Raw genomic sequence first — 18,053 nt, 5'->3', positions numbered from 1 at the left:
TGGCAAAAATGGGAATGCAGTCACATAATTCTAGCCCCAAAATATAAAATAAAACTTATAGAACACTACAGAAGAAAAAAATTACTTATTCAAATCATAGTAAATTATTGCCCTGGTAGTTTGTTCTAAATATATCCTTTAACTCACCATGACCCAAGAGAGACTGCTAAATCAGAAAGACTACACCTCTTGGTCTCTTGCTGAACCAATACCATGACACACTTAGTACATCACTCTCCTCCTTTTAATCTGCATATTTTAATATATCGCTATTAAGCGGTTGAAACCAATAGCACTGTTGAAGTCAAACCAACAGGCTAATGCTCCTTAGAACTACATGATGCTGTTACTTGCTAACAAGGATAACATTGGACTTTAACTACTTGACAAATGTGGCAGTGATGCTCCTTACAGTTCAGCTTTTCGAAGTGGCTCTGCAATTCATACAGTGCTGTTAATTTTTCTTCATGGTAAGACATCCCCATCTAATGGCCTGCATAGGAACTGAACCTAATCGCCCAGGCTGGTATTAGCCTACAGATTCTTTGCCTTTCCTGCATTCTCAGAATCGAAAATCAAAGGTCATCACTCTGCCTTCTATTCTAACTCAATTGTTCCATAAACTACGGTCAACTATTTCACTCTCCCCTACTTCCCACAATTTTCTTCTCTGTTGCTTCTTACCATATTGATGGTGTTTGGCACCCCAGGTGGAATATCAAACGCCAGTCATACATTTTCTATTCGAGATGCGTCATTTCTTTAAAAAAACAAATAATAATCTAAAACTTGCCAAGAGTCCATTTCTTCTTCTGTAGATATTTTGTCATGCTTGCTGAATGTGGCAATAATTACAACCAGTCTATGCATACATGAAAAAGGGACACGAAAAAACTTAATTGTAGCGAAATTCTGGAAATGCGCCAATCAGCAAGTTAATTGTTTGGGTAGCATCCTGCTGAAAGCTTCCATTCTTAACCTGTCTATTGCTTTCAGTTTCTTACTGAACTGTTGTGAATGCAAGACTCTAATTCATGGTAATTTGATGGTTTGTCAGTTACTTTTCATCTTTCCCCATTGCAATCTGTCTTTACAGCATACACACTTTTCAACAAACTGAGCTACAATTGGTATCACTAATTTCCAGCTGGACAATTAGCAGCTGGACTAAATATTACGAGTAGAATCATTCAGTCGTGCATGCCCTGGAAGATCCAAAGTTCAGTTATATTTCTTAAAATGCTGGCACCAATTTTTATTCCTGGCAGGGCTAAGGTGGTAGTCTGGGGAAAATAGCAGTGCAATACTTGCTTCTCTATTCCCACTCCAATCTTCCAGTCACCAATTCCATCCAGTTCTGGAAATGGGCAGCTGGAGCACTTATTTTAGACAGAGCCATGAAAACTAAGGGCCTAGTTGAAGTCCAAGGTCAGCTATGATTGTATTGAACTGTACAGCAGGCTTGACAGACCATACAGTCTACTCCTGCTCCTATTTCTTGTGTTCTAGGGCATAAAAAAAGGACACAAAAACAATTTCAGGCACCAATGGGCAGTGTTTGCACCAGGCCTACTCTGCCTATTCATCTTTGTTATACAGCAACTTAACCAGTGGCCCTAAATGGACTGCTACAGGCCACCCAAATTACAGCAAATAAGAGTTTTTTTTAAAATGGGGTGTATGGTAACGCGATGCTCTTCCTGGCCTCACAGAAATGTTTTCACCTGCTGTTCTATTCCAGAAAGCCAAGTGGTGAAGGATAAAACTGGAGCTAATCTTTACACACTTTCATAAGCATTTATTTACAGAGGTCCTAACCCAACAACCACAGTTTCTGTTTGTTTCCGTTTATAGGAAGAGAAGCAAATTCTCAGTTAATGGCTACCGCCTGCAGACAACCAAGTACAATTAACATATAATTAACACTTGCTGCCAGTCCTTCAGTGCCCCCTAACCTGCTGCCAGTCCTTCAGTGCCCCCAACCTGCTGCCAGTCCATAAGTGCCCCCAACCTGCTGCCAGTCCTTCAGTGCCCCCAACCTGCTGCCAGTCCTTCAGTGCCCCCAACCTGCTGCCAGTCCTTCAGTGCCCCCCAACCTGCTGCCAGACCTTCAGTGCCCCCCAACCTGCTGCCAGACCTTCAGTGCCCCCCAACCTGCTGCCAGTCCTTCAGTGTCCCCCAGCCTGCTGCCAGACCTTCAGTGTCCCCTAACCTGCTGCCAGTCCTTCAGTGTCCCCTAACCTGCTGCCAGACCTTCAGTGTCCCCTAACCTGCTGCCAGTCCTTCAGTGCCCCCCAACCTGCTGCCAGTCCTTCAATGTCCCCTAACCTGCTGCCAGTCCTTCAATGTCCCCATAACCTGCTGCCAGTCCTTCAGTGCCCCATAACCTGCTGCTAGTCCTTCAGTGGCCCCCAGCCTGCTGCCAGTCCTTCAGTGCCCCCCAACCTGCTGCCAGTCCTTCAGTGCCCCATAACCTGCTGCCAGACCTTCAGTGCCCCCCAACCTGCTGCCAGTCCTTCAGTGCCCCCCAACCTGCTGCTAGTCCTTCAGTGCTTCCCAACCCAATGCCAGTTCTTTTTACCTGCTGTCAGTTCTTCAGTGTCCTGCCCCCAACTGCCAGTCTTTCAGTGCTCCCCGCCCTCTTCACTACCAATACTTCAGCACCCTATCCCCCACTTCCAGTCCTTCAGAACCCTTCCATCCACTCACTTTAAGAGCTCTAATTCTGGCTCGGCTTCCCAGAGGAGCAAGGAAATTTCTTGTTCTGGGTTGGTAGCTCGCTGACATTATTCAAATGTGGCCCAGCTGTGCAGATGGTTCAGGCCTCACACCAATTCCATCAAACAGTAGGCTCACAGTACCCATAGAAACATAGAAAATAGGAGCAGGAGTTGGCCATTCGGCCCTTCGAGCATGCTCTGCATTCATCATGATCATGGCTGATCATCCAACTCAACAGCCTGCTCCCGCTTTCTCTCCACATCCTTTGATCCCTTTCGCCACAACAATTATATCTAACTCCTTCTTGAAAACATACAATGTTTTGGCCTCAAATACTTTCCGTGGTAGCGAATTCCACAGGCTCACCACTCTCTGGGTGAAGAAATTTCTCCTCATCGCAGTCCTAAATGGTCTACCCCGTATCCTTAGACTGTGACCCCGGTTCTGGACTCCCCCACCATCGGGAACATTCCTCCTGCATCTACCCTATCTAGTCCTGTTAGAATTTTATAGGTTTCTATGAGATCCCCCCTCATTCTTCTGAACTCCAGCGAATATAATCCTAATCGACTCAATCTCTCCTCATATATCAGTCCCGCCATCCCAGGAATCAGTCTGGTAAACCTTCGCTGCACTCTCTCTATAGCAAGAACATCCTTCAGATAAGGAGACCAAAACTGCACACAATATTCCAGGTGTGGTCTCACCAAGGCCCTATATAATTGCAGCAAGACATCCCTGTTCCTGTACTCGAATCCTCTCGTTATGAATGCCAACATACCATTTGCCTTCTTTACCGCCTGCTGCACCTGCATGCTTACCTTCAGCAACTGGTGTACGAGGTCTCATTGTACATTCCCCTCTCTCAATTTATAGCCATTTAGATAATATTCTGCCTTCCTGTTTTTGCTACCAAAGTGGATAACCTCACATTTATCCACATTATACTGCATCTGCCGTGCATTTGCCCACTCACTCAGCTTGTCCAAATCACACTGAAGCATCTCTGCATCCTCCTCACAGCTCACCCTCCCACCCAGCTTTGTGTCATCTGCAAATTTGGAGATATTACATTTAGTTCCCTCATCTAAATCATTAATATATATTGTGAATAGCTGGGATCCCAGCACCGATGCCTGTGGTACCCCACTAGTCACTGCCTGCCATTCGGAAAAAGACCCGTTTATTCCTTCTCTTTGTTTCCTCTCTGCCAACCAGTTTTCTATCCATCTCAATACACTACCCCAATCCCATGCGCTTTAATTTTACACGCTAATCTCTTATGTGTGACTTTGTCGAAAGCCTTTTGAAAGTCCAAATAAACCACATCCATTGGCTCCCCCTCATCAACTCTACTAGTTACATCCTCGAAAAATTCCAGTAGATTTGTCAAGCATGATTTCCCTTTCATAAATCCATGCTGACTCTGTCCGATTCTGCCACTGTTTTCTAAGTGCTCAGCTATTAAATCTTTTTAATGGACTCTAGAATTTTCCCCACTACCGATGTCAGGCTGACTGGTCTATAGTTCCCTGTTTTCCCTCTACCTCCCTTTTTAAATAGTGGGGTTACATTAGCTACCCTCCAATCTACAGGAACTGTTCCAGAGTTTATAGAATCTCGGAAGATGACCACCAATGCATCCACTGTTTCTAGGGCCGCTTCCTTAAGTACTCTGGGATGTAGATTATCAGGCCCTGGGGATTTATCGGCCTTCAATCCCATCAATTTCCCCAACACCATTTCCCTACTAATACTGGATTTCTTTCAGTTCCTCCCTCTCACTAAACCCTGTGTTCCCCAATATTTCTGGTATGTTATTTGTGTCCTCCTTTGTGAAGACAAAACCAAAGTATGTATTTAGTTGGTCAGCTATTTCCTTGTTCCCCATTATAAATTCCCCTGTTTCTGCCATCTTCTAACCAAAATAATTAGGTACAAGAAAATTCATCCCTTTAGTTATAAGACTAAAAATTACATCACCATCCTGATTCCTGGCAAAAACAAATATAATTTAAAACCTTAAATGTTGTCCTAATTGAACATGCGGGGCTCTGCTATTTTTACATTTTTTCATACACAATTCATTTGGAGTTTAACTGAAGATCTTACCGCCTTTATACAGCTGTTTTCTTGAAAGCTGCTGGGCAAATCAGTTATCATTTCTTGGGCAAGGATTTCAACGGCTTTAGACTCCAGGCCATGCCTCAGTACAAACTTCTCACTCGCCAGAACAGCTGCTCCTGCACCATTAGATGTTGGACTATTTAAGAAAAGTTTTATAAAATAAGGTAAAAAAGAGGAACAGCTTCACCACTTATTCTAATCTGATTGATGATATGTGCCCAAATATTAAAAAAATGTACATAAAAAAGCTTTATTCCACTTTAACTTCTCCCTTCCAGTCCCAAATTGTACTAGTGTATCGATTATCAGGTTCTGCTAGCCCACCAGTACCTTATCCTGAGTGATCATCCCTTACATGTTCCATGGATAATTGTATCAAAGCATGAAGGACATCACTGATTATATCACACATGCACGCACAGCGCAGAAGTTACTGGATAATAAAAACCGCCACAATTGATTTCACGTCCCACTCCCTCCATCTCAAGGTTTTGGCTTACAAATATTACGCTTTAACCCAATGATCCCTTGAAGAGCCTATGGCATGTTAAAATGTCCGCAAGGAACATCTCTCAAGAGTCACTCCTAGTAATGTTATAACATTGAGAAAAGACCAATAGCTTGTTTATCTTTCATATTCATATCAAAATGAATTAAACTGGACAGCTTTGTCTGACACAGTGTATTATGGAGCAATGAGACATGGCTCTATTGTTTCATTGCAACCCCAGGGCTTCAGCAGCCTCAGCGATAACAACCTTGGCCAGGATTTTCCGGTGGTCGGGCGGGCTCGGCGGGCAGACCCGGGAGCAGATTAATGGCCAGCCACTGTGAAACGCCGCTGATAACCTCAGCACTGCCTGGGTGGGGGCGGGAGGAGCGCAATTGTGCACTTGCGCATGGGTGCGCGCATTAAAAGCTCCCTGGGCCACAGAGCTGCCTCAGGGAGCTGAAGCATTTTGAAAATAAAAAAAAAGAATTTAAAAATGTTAATAATATGTTCCCTCATGTGAGTCTGTCACATGAGCAGGGACATGTTAGAAATTAGTTTGAAAAAATTTTATTTTATTTCCTAAATCACTGATTGAAACCTCATCCCGTTGGACGGGCAGCGGAAAGTTTCATTTAATTAGAACTTTAATGGCCTTAGCAGGCCTGTTAATTGTCGACGGGCGCACTGCTGACTCCCGCGCATGCCCGCCAACCGAAATATCGCACGAGTGCGCAATAATGTCCGACGTCATCGCACATCATTTTACGCTTGTTCGACACCCGCCCAACGAGTGCAATGTTCTGCCTCCTGTCTTGGAGTCAGAATGTTGTGAGTTCAAGTCTCACTTCAAAGACTTGAGTACCAAAGTCTACACTAGTGCAGTACCGAGATGGTGCTGCACTGGCAGAGGTGCCATCTAATAGAAGAGAACTTTAATGGAGACTCCATCTGCCTTCAGGGGAGAAGGAAAAGATCCTGTGCTATTTGTTAAAGAAGAGTTCTCTGTGTTCCACCCATATATTTATCCCTCAACCAACATCACCAAAACAAATTTTCTGGTGATTTATCTCATTGCAGTATGTGGGGCCTAATTGTGCGCAAGTTAGTTACTGTATTTCCCTACATTACAACAGTGATTACATTTCAAAAGTACTTCATTATTATAAGGCACTGTGGGATGTTCAGATATCGTTAAAAGGCACTTATAGAATTGTCAATTCTTCCTATCTATCACTTCCACCAATGCCTAATAGTATCTTCTTGTTTTATCTTTCCTTATGGAAAAAAAGGGAAAGGAACACAGTTGAGTCCTGGCTTAGTCAATATTCCACAGCTAGGCAGGCTGTTCATAAAGGCTCAGAGATTCTTGAAGCAGTCTTCTATTGAAGGGAAGGCTAGGAGACAAATGGCCCAAGTTGTATTTTTAGCAGCTCTCGTCTAGTGGAATTGCATTTGAGAATTTCTTTTTTAAATATGCACAGCCAGCAAATTGAAAAGTACCCCATTCTCACCAGCACTGCAGGAGAGTCAGGAATTCAAAGATCTGACGAGACTTCATCACCTGGTCAAGGCTGAACTCATCTTGGAACTGAGAATATCTGAACAAATGAACTACAATTATTTATCATTCAGATGAACTAAACAAATCATGAAAATTCACTTTTATACATTATACCAGGTTTATACACAGGACAGAGCTGCTTTGATTTTAGAATTTTAAGATAAAGCCACTTAAAATTTAAATTTTCAGTTTCAGGCCAAAAAAATATGGGTGGTGTTGTAGAATATATTTTTCTAAAATTTCAATGTACATATGGTTTATCGTATTGCTATTTGTTTCCTCTTACTTTTGCCCCATCAATGACCATGACTCATGAATCATGAACTCCTTGGCTGAAAGGGCCCAGGCAAAGAAACAATTCCTCCTGTTTCTGGAGTGAGAGGGAAGTAAGGGAGGAAGAAAAAAGAAAGGACTTAGGACCGGATTTTTACAGGGTCAGCTATCTCTGGGGACTTTTAAAAATGGCAAGCGGGACCCAGATGCAGAAGTCCCACCCCATTTCTGACAGATCCCATTTTTTCAGTGGAGGAAGGGGACGGCGTGTGAATCACACAGAAGGCAAACCTGAACTCAGCAGGGTCATTTTAAATTAGTGCTGAGTTCAAACTGACCCCATTTTTGCTGTTCCAAGCGCATTAACCTGCAGTGTAGGAGTCATGATTTATGGAGTGAAAGTAAATGCTTGTGAAGGGTGGATAAGGCCTGTTTAAGTATCATGATCTGGAGATTTTTAAAATCCCCAGCCCATTAAACATGAAAAGAAAGTTCTGGAGCTGTCAGTTAGAGTTTAAAACGTCCTCCACCCAAGTGCTTTGATAGTCAGGCAATCAGGTGTCAACTAGAAAGAAACCATTCGCATCTATTCTGCAGTTTCAATAGTTTTTTTCATTGACATTTCCCAAGGGATGTTATTACAGTTGAGGTCATTATGAATGCTTGACAGAGTTTCAAAAACTACAAAAGTACTTATCTCACCAGGAGGGGGACTGAGTTCACATTTTGATGGACAGTTCAGAGAGGCCATTAAATGATCAGCTGCCTTTGATGTGGTTACTGAATATAACTTTGTTTTATAACAGATTGAATGTTTGAGGGGATTTAAAACCTTTGAATAGGTTTCATGAATGGGTTTTTTTTTTCAATATCAAGCGTGTATGATCGAGAATTCTATTAGGTTGTTAGAAATTTAATTTTTTTCATCTCCACATGGTTCCTGAGGTCTTCCCACAGATACTGGGTGAGTAGTTATGAAGGTGGCATGGGGATGCAAGGTGGCATAGAAGGGTCATGCGTTGGCATGGAGGGAGTATGAGGAGTGCGGAGAATGACAGAGTGTAAGGGGTAAGGCGTGAGGGCTTGATGGCCTAATATCTTTTAAAACAACTGGGACAAAGTCCCAGGAACTGAAGTGGGCCTTCTAACCAGCCAGCCTCAGCACTCGCCTGCCCCCGTGGCTATCTATGATCCACTCCCGGAGACAGCGGGCCTGACTCTATCCCACCCCAACTCCTGGATTGAAAATTGTGTGTGAAGGGGCCCTTTAAACTGAGGCGGGTCTACTGAGTCAGCAAATTCCACGACCTGAGCTACCCACCTCAGTAGCAAAAGTGCGGCCTTTTTGTCTGTAGGGGACAAGAGACCAGAAGTGAATCATTGAGAATGGGGAGTGGACAAGCATTTTGCAGTTTTGTTTTGCAATCAAAGTTTTTTAAGCAGAACTTTCCCTCAGGGACATAACATATGGAGTATAGTCCAAATTAGGGTGACATGTATATGCTTTTTGAAAGATTGACTTGATAAGCAAATGGTCCTTTTACTTGTTGCTTTCTTATGCTCTTTTAGAGACTCCTATTGAAGCCAAAGCCAGTAGCAGAATTAATTTCACAATAGTAGCTTGTTATATTCTTACACTCCTAGACTTGAGCTGAAGGTTAGAGCAACTCCTGTACATCAGAAAATGCTTCTGGGTTACCCTAATCCTGTATGCAATTAACCATACATAACTATATCTTTGAAAATGACCACCAAAAGTTCTATTAGTAAGCTTCTCTGACAGTTTGGAGTGACTAAACAGGAGGTTGTGTCATGATGGATTGGGACAGTGAGATATTCTCTGCTTACATTTTATGCTAAATCGATGGGTATATAGAACTCTTGGCTCCAGGATCTCAGCCACACCGTAAAAAAAACATAATCTGGCATTACTACTACCTGCTGGCCAAAGTGCATGCAATCACGCAATTAATATCAAAAATAAGCACGCAATACACAAAGAAGTTCAATTGGTAAGAACATAAGGACATAAGAAATAGGAGTGGGAGTAGGCCTTTTGGCCCTTTTGCGCATGCTCCACCATTCAATAAGATCATGGTTGATTCCCTACCTCGACTCCACCTTCCAAAATTATCCCCATGTCCCTTAATTCCCTTATAGTACAGAAAAAATGATCAACCTACATATATATTTACAAGGCAACTGCTTCATACACATAGAACATCAATAATTCAAACGTTCCGAGGTCACACAAATACAAGTTAAAAAGCAAAAAGATAAAATGGTTCAGATGAGGTACTTTGCTTAATCCTTTGACTATTGAACTCTGCAGAGAAAATATTTACATAAAATCTATAAAACTGTAATCCTGCAAAGTCGCAAGTAAGAAGGATAATAGAAATGAACAGAAGATTACAAATGATTTAGTGATATATTTTCTACCCTGGCGGGCCAGTCGCCATTCTGTCTCTTTTGCTGCTAAAAGGAAGAACAGGTTGGGCCAATGGCCTGAGCCACATCAATTCAAACACTGGAGATAAAGCAAAAGCAGAATTAGTGTCTGTATTTCTCCTCCTCATCATCCCATAAAAATCTGTTTTTAAGATTTAAAATTGGAAATACCAATATTCATCAGAAAGCTTCCTACTCTAGCTCATTCTTTCCAAGAATCCCAAATTCCTGAACTCATTTCCCTCATTTTTTTCTACAGCATTATGGTCTTTCAAAACTCCCTACTCTTTTCATTCTTGATGGTGCCCTGCACTATGGGGTTTGGCCCTTCACCCTGATTTCTCAACAAACATAATGCAAATATCACTGTCAGTGATTGACTGAAAAACAAGCAAAACTTTACTCACGGATTATTTGTAGAATGCTTGTGATTTTTCCAAGCTATTTTGGCAAAGTGCTCTGGTTTAGTACCTGTATTAAAAACAAAAAGACAAATTGTATTGGAGACTGGGTGATGCACTACATTGAGATCAAATCCAATACAGGTCAGTAGAATGAAAGATTACTCTCTGCCAACCATTAGGTTTCTGTTCAAGATGAACTTGAGGCTCCCTCAATTAAGTTTGTCATGAGCTAGAATTTAATATAACAAAAGTGCCTAGAACAGGACTTAATTGACAATGTGCCAAGTGGATGATCCATCTTGGACTCCTCCTGAAGTCCCCAGCATCATAGATGCCAGACATCAGGCAATTGGATTCACTCCACGGGATATCAAGGAACTGAGTGCACTGGATAAAACAAAGGCAACGGGGCCCAACACCATTCTGACTGTAGTACTGAAGTCTTGTTCTCCATACTAGCCACACCATGAGCCAAGCTACAGCTACAACACTGCATTGACTTTACAAAGTGGAAAAATTCCCAGGTATGCCTTATCCACAAAAATTAGGACAAATCCAATTTGGTCAATTACTGCCCAATTAGTCTATTTTTAATCATCAGCAAAGTGACAGAAGGCGTTGTCAACAGTGCTATAAAACAGGACTTACCCAACAATAATCTACTCATTGATACTCAGTTTGGGTTTTGGCTAGACCATACAGCTCCAGATTTCGTATAAACCTTGGTTCAAACATGAACTGCAGAGCTGAATTCCAGGAGAGGTGACAACGACTGCCCCGGACATCAAGTCAGCCTTTGACTGAGTGTGGCTTCAAGAAAGCCTAGTAAAACTGAAGTCAATGGGAATCAAGAGGGAAAACTCACTGGCTAGTCATGCCCAGCACATAGGAAGATGGTTTTGGTTGCTGCAGACCAGAACATCACTGCAGGAGTTCTTCAGGGTAGTGTCCCAGGCCCAACCCTCTTCAGCTGCTTCATCAATGACCTTCCTTCCATCATAAGGTCAGAAGTGGGAATGTTCACTGATGATTACACAATGTTCAGCACCATTCGCGACTCCTCAGGTACTGAAACAGGGCAAGTCCAAATGCAGCAAGACCTGGATAATATCCAGGCTTGGGCTGACAAGTGGCAAGTAACATTCGCACCACACAAGTGCCAGGCAATGACCATCTCCAACAAGAGAGAATTTAACCACTGCCCCTTGACATTCAATGGCATTACCATCGCTGAATCCCCCACTATCAACATCTTGAGAATTACCATTGACCAGAAACTGAACTGGACTAACATACAAATACTGTGGCTACAAGAGCAGGTCAGAGGCTAACAATCCTGTGGCAAGTATCTTACCTCCTGACTCCTCAAAGCTTGTCCACCATCTACAAGGCACAAGCCAGGAGTGTGATGGAATGTACCCCACTTGCCTGGATGAGTGCAGCTCCCACAACACTCAAGAAGCTTGACACCAGGACAAAGCAGCCGCTTGATTGGCACCCCGTCCACAAACATTCACTCCCTCCACCACCGACGCACAGTGCAAGCAGTGTGTACCATCTAAAAGATGTATTGAACTCAAGGCTCCTTAGAAAGCACCTTCCAAACCCACAACTGTTATCATCTAGAAGGACAAGCGCAGCAGACACATGGGAACTTCAACACCTGGAAGTTCCCCTCCAAGTCACTCACCATCCTGACTTGGAAATATATCACCATTCCTTCACTGTCACTGAGTCAAAATCCTGGAATTCCCTTCTTAACAGCACTGTGGGTGTACCTACAGCACATGGATTGCAGTGGTTCAAGGCGGCAGCTCACCACCACCTTCTCAAAGGCAACTGGGGATGGGCAATAAATGCTGCTCTAGCCAGCGATGGCCACATCCCATGAATAATAAAAAAAAAGGTAGTCTGTGCCTGCATGCAGCAAGACCTGGACAACAATCAGGTTTGGGTTAATAAGTGGCAAGTAACATTTGCGTCTCACAAGTGTTAGGCATGACGATCTCTAACAAGAGATTATCTAATCATCTCCCTTGACGTTCAATGGCATTACCATCACTAAATTCCCACCATCAACACCCTAAGGATTCACCATTGATCAGGACTTAACTGGACAAGCAACATTAATCCTGTGGCTACAAGAGCAGGTCAAAGCTGGGAATTCTGCAGTGAATAGGTCACCTCCTGACTCTACAAAGCCTTTCCAGCGCCTACAAGACACGAGTCAGGAGTGTGGTGGAATACTCTACACATGCCTGGATGAGTGCAGCCCAAAAACTCAAGAAGTTCTACACCATTAAGCACAAAGCAGCCCACTTGATAGTCATCGCATCCAAAACCTTAAATATTTATTCCCCACATCACCAGTGCACTGTGGCTACAGTGTGCACCATCTCTAAGATGCACTGCAGCAACTTGCTAAGGCTTCTTCAACAGCACCTCCCAACTCACAACCTCTATCGTCTAGAAGAGCAGGCCCAAGGGAACACAACCACCATACACACCTTCCTGATTTGGAATTGTTTCAATTTGCAATTCCTTCATCATCGCTGGGTCAAAATCCTGAAGTTCCCTACCTAGCGTGGCACTGTGGGTGTACGTACCTATGCCACAGAGTGCAGCAGTTCAAGAAGATAGTTATCTTCTCAAAGGCAATTAGAGATGTGGCCTTGTCAGTGGCACCCACATCCCATAAACAATTAAAAGGAAATGTTATTCAGGCAGCTTATATAGATGATTAATGTGGAAATTGGGGGGGAAAATACTGCTACTGGTACATCCAGAGCCAACCTTTTTAGGGCTTGGAGGTGCGGTTCAGCTTCTAGGAGGTGGCATAATTCTGTGACCACCTGAGCAGCCTCCTCAGATACTGCTCCTGGCTGAGGTTCAGGTAGGAGAAGTGGTCTCTGAGGACCCTAGGTGACAACCTTCCTCCTCCCTTTATGAGCAGCTCTCTCCTCTGCTACACCTCCATGATACTGCAGTCCAAGCAGATCTGCAACCATAGGCCCCATGACTGGGAGTAAGTAGTGTGCTCAGAAGTCTTTCAAAAGCACACAACTTTTCAAAAGGTCCAGTGCTACTTACTTCTGATTGAAATAACTTCTGCCAACTCCTCCAACAACTCAGTACTTCCACTAACTCCGCAGCAGCAAACAGATAGTCAAAAGCATCTCATCTTGAAGCTGAAGGATGATTTCCTTAAACAATGTTGATGGTGGGGTCTCTCCTTGCACATTTGAGAAAGGACATTAAGAGGAACAGTGAAGTACAAAATGGCAGGTTGGGCATCAAATCAGTGTTATACACTAACTGACATCACAATCTGCTCACTGTACATACTTTCGGCACATGCATGAGAGATCCATGCTATCGCCCTCACAACATGCCGGTCAGTGTGGGTCAAGCCAGAAGTGGTGCGGTGTGGCCCCTCCCACCCTCTGTCATTTTTTTCTGAACTGCCTCCTGTAGTGCCTGAACTATTGGCATCACTAAGCCCAATTTTGCAGACACTATCTTTCAGGTTACCGCACCAGCTATCTTTTAAAAAAATAAGTTAACTTTCTTCAGAATGGATCGTGACTTTAAATATGTTTGCATTGAAATGGATGACATATGCACAGGAACGTTAGTTATAAGTACCATATTTCTCCATGTGCTCTTTGCCAGCGCTTCCAAATAACTGTGGTGCTATTGGGGCTGCAGAAATTCCATATTTGTTATTCAGCACCTCACAGTGCTTGTCCATAGGATTGGTCCGGTCACCGTACTGAAAACACAAATGGTAAATACTCAGACTCCATACAAGAACATAGTACAATTCAAGAGGGAGGAAACTCAACTTCACTCAGATAAATTGGACAGAAAAGAAGGCAGATGAAATAGTGGATCAACAGTGGGATACATTTAAATGCTAACTGGATAGGGTATAGATTTTTAAAATTCCAACTAGGAGTAAATTAATTGTGCCAAAAGCTGGAGCTCTACATACACATAGAAAGAAAGACAGGAACATTTAGGCCTTTGAGCCTGTTCCACCATTCAATGAGATCATGGTTGATTTGTGACCGAACTTCATACACATGCCTTTGGCCCAGAACCCTAATACCTTTGATTAACTGAAATCTATTAATCTTAGATTTCAAATTAATAATTAACCTAGCACCAACTGCTGTTTGCAGAAGAGAATTCTAAGCTTCTACCATCCTTTGCATGAGAAATGTTTTCTAACTTTAATCCTGAAAGGCTTGGCTCTAAGTTTTAGGCTATGTTACTTATACCTAATGGAACCAGGTAAAAATAGTTTCTCGAAATCAAAAATAAATACAATAAAGTTCATGGCACTAAGAAGAAAAAAATAAAAGAAATATCAAAAAGGGAAAGAATTAGAAACATCCGAGGGTCTAGGGTAGAAGAAAAGATGATTAGCCAAAAGTTAACAGTAGAGACTTTTGAAAGGCTTGTAAAGAAATGATTATCAAGGAAGGAGTGAGCTACTGAAAGATGAAAGTAGCAATCTTGCAGTGGGAAATTAAAGAATTGCAATGCTGCCCAACAAGTATTTTGCCTGTGTACTTAATAGTGGTGTGAAGGAAGGAGTACAGGAGTACCACAGGGGAATATGGAGGAATAACTAATAAACATCAGTACTGAATAAGAAATAGGATTAAAGGGTTAGTGGAATTTAAGAAGTTAATTCACAGTTTTGGATGATCTATACTGAGGAAGGTTAGAGATGAAATATCAGGAGGAATGAAGCATGATATTTCAAAATTATATCAAAGGGCTTAAGGAGGGTGAATGTTACATCCTTATCAAACAAGCAATGAGATAAACCCGCTCAGTTAGCCTTATGTAGTGGCACGAAAACTGCAAGAGATCACAATTAAAAAAGTATAGCTTAATTAGGGGCAGTCAAGACAGTCATGCTTGACTAATTTGAATCACATTTTAGAAGAAATCAATAGATAAAGGGAATATATTAAACATGGCATATATGGACTTTCAAAAGGTGTTTAATGAAGTGCTACATCAGAGACATATTATGAAAATTAAAGCTCGTGGCAGCATGCATAAATGGATGATTCATGGACAGAAAGCTGAGCATAGGAATAAATGGAAGTTTCTCAAATTGGCAACATGCAGCTAGTTGGATGCAAGAGGGATTTACAAAGGGAATTCTCTCATTTTCCATAAATATAAATGATCTGAACATGGGGATAGGTGGAATTATATCAAATCCTGCTGGCTTTACCAAATTAAGGAAGATGGAACACCGAACAAGAATGCAGTATACTACAAGAGGACATTTCTCCCAAAGATTTTGCCTTCTGATTTGAGCGAAACGACTGTTTCCACATGCAGACAAATCTCTATGAATTGAAATCTACACTGTGTACATGCTGCAAATTGGATAGAACACCCAATATTAGTAACTGTAGTATGGAATACTATAAAGATAACATGGGATTCCCACCACATTCTCCTGCTTCTTTAAAAATAGTGAGATACCATTTTTAATTTGCACAAGCCAACAAGAATAACTTGATTTGCAGGTTGAATTCTACGTAAACACATTAAAACACTAGCAACAAAACACAATACTTAAAGGAGGATAAAACTGAAAACAATCCACGATGTTTATTTATAACAAGGATTTCTTACGGTTAGATAGAAATAACATTGGATTGGAACAGATTTCTCACTTCGTAGACATGCATTTTGCAAATCATAAATTGGAAATACAAATCTTAGTCCAATCTTCAAAGTTCAGATTTACTGCCAGAAAGAAAGTTTATGGAGAATTCTCTACTATTTAATCAGCTGAAAATCCTCTGAAGATAGTTCTTCAATCGTCTGTGATTAAGAAGATAATCATGGCAAATAATGGAAAGGACACTGATGAACAGATGCTTACACTCCAAAGAGTTGTTAACGCCTTTACCATGTACAATTTAATTAGCAGGATTAGAAAAAAAAAGCCTGATATTTTGGCTGTTCCTAGATCACCCTGAACTAGTCCTGCAGACAATTAATCTGACCTTCATTGTGCATCGACAAAGAAAGATAGTTTTACCACTTTAACTCCAATTATTTCAAAACTGCATAAGATAATTGGTAATATTCTCACAATGGTAAAGAAACCCAGGGACTTAAAGGTTCAGATAACAGGTCTTTAAGAATAGGGTTGCAAGTAGAAAAAGCCATAGAAAGGCAAATTAGGGATGGAGTTTTATATATTGAGACATTGCATATAAAAATAAAGACATAATCATGAATCAACACACTTGGGGTGTCCAACCTTTTGGAGCAAGGGGTAAGATACAACACAGCCAGTTGATGGGCTGACCATGATTAGAAAAAAAAGCAATGACCCATCCATATACAAAAAATTCCAAGCCACTTTCATACAAAAAAAATTGTAACCACTGATATACAGGGAAAATGTTCCAGCTCATTCAGATAACACCAAAAAACAATATTAATGATTTAGATTTTAGAATCAATAATAAAATTTCAAAATTTGGGGATGACACCAAATTGAAGAGGAGCAGGGATATCGATACCGAGGCGGACTGCAACAAATTACAAGCCAACGTCAATAAACTTGCACAATTCACATATAATTGGCAAATTACTTTCAACATAATGAAGTGTGAGGTATTACATTTTGGCCGAAAAGCAAGAAGATCATATATAACGCTTGGAAAATAAGAACCTCAAATGAGTTAATGGAGCAAAAGTATCTGGGTGTACAAATACACAACTCACTAAAAGAAGTGAGCATGTTAATAAGGCCATAAAGAAACACATCAGGTGCTAAGATTTATTTCTAGAGGCTAGTATTAAAAATTCATGAATTATGCTGAATTTGTATCACACCTTGGTTAAGCCAGGTGTTAGTGTTCTGCAGAAGAGTAATATTCAACTCAAAACATTAACTCTGTTTCTCTCTTCACAGATGCTGCTGAACCTGATGCTAATTTATCGCACTTTCTGTTTTTATTTCAGATTTCCAGCATCCGTAGTATTTTGCTTTTATCTTGGTTAGACCGCACTTGGAATACTGTGTACAGTTCTGACCCAATATCATAAAAAGGATACAGAAGCAATGGAGAGAGTGTAAAAAAGGATTTACAAGGATGATATCAGAGCTGCAAGGTTATACCCATCAGGAAAGGATGAATAGGCTAGGTCATTTTTCTATAGATAAAAAGGAGTAGGCTGAGAGGTGACCTGATTGAGGTCTTTAAGATTATGAAAGGTTTTGATATAGCTAACAGAGAAGACATGGGAAAAGCAAAACTAGAAGCCATCAATATGAGATAATAGCCAAATCAAGAAACTTCTTTACCCAGAGAGTAGTGGGAATGTGGAACTTGCTACCACACGGAATAATTAAGGCAATCAATAAAGATACATTTAAGGGGAAGCTAGATAAGAATGAGGGAGAAGGGAATAGTGAGTTACGCTGATAGAATTAAATCAGTAAGGGTGGGAGGAGGCTTGAGCAAAGCATAAACGTTGGTATGGACTAGTTAGGCCAACTAACTAGGCTGTATATTCTATGTAATTCAATGGATTCACTCGGAGATATCAGAAATGAGAAATACAGTCATCATCAGGAGAGATTTACAAAAGGGTTCATTTCATTTAAGGCAGGAAACAAAAAGACACACCCATTACAAGTATTAAAATTATAGAAAGTTTGAAAGAAAATATTAAAGATCATTTTCACTTAATGATTTGGCAATTCAAGCCAAGGTTGGGGGTGGGGTTGCTAGTGGTGGTTGTAGTAATGATTTTATGTAAGGATTATTAGGACATAGAATTATTTACTACAGGTGGCTATTGAAGCTTAGTCAATCACAAAATTAAAGAATGAATTATATCAAACATTTGAAGAAGAATATTAAAAGGGTACAGAGAAAGTGTAGATAATTTACGATATCTGCAGTACGGAGCGGCACAATCCATTCGGTACTAAAATTGATCTGATACTATAAGATCAATGTCTTCA

At 41.3% G+C, this 18,053-nt stretch overlaps 1 protein-coding gene across 1 annotated transcript in view; it reads right to left on the bottom strand.

Moving 5' to 3' along the window:
- The window catches only part of scp2a (sterol carrier protein 2a), a 93,934-nt gene that overhangs the window by 61,625 nt on the left and 14,256 nt on the right, over positions 1–18,053 (bottom strand). The window contains exons 6-9 of the mRNA XM_078561244.1: positions 13,676–13,802; positions 10,034–10,097; positions 6,853–6,939; positions 4,834–4,984 (exon numbers count right to left, since the gene is read on the bottom strand). Coding sequence (XP_078417370.1) covers positions 4,834–4,984; positions 6,853–6,939; positions 10,034–10,097; positions 13,676–13,802 — 429 coding nt within the window. The remainder of the gene's footprint in view (positions 1–4,833; positions 4,985–6,852; positions 6,940–10,033; positions 10,098–13,675; positions 13,803–18,053) is intronic.

Source organism: Cetorhinus maximus, chromosome 17, assembly GCF_964194155.1.
Source record: "Cetorhinus maximus chromosome 17, sCetMax3.hap1.1, whole genome shotgun sequence".
NCBI lineage: Eukaryota > Metazoa > Chordata > Chondrichthyes > Lamniformes > Cetorhinidae > Cetorhinus > Cetorhinus maximus.
This window is presented reverse-complemented; position numbering and strand designations above follow the sequence as displayed.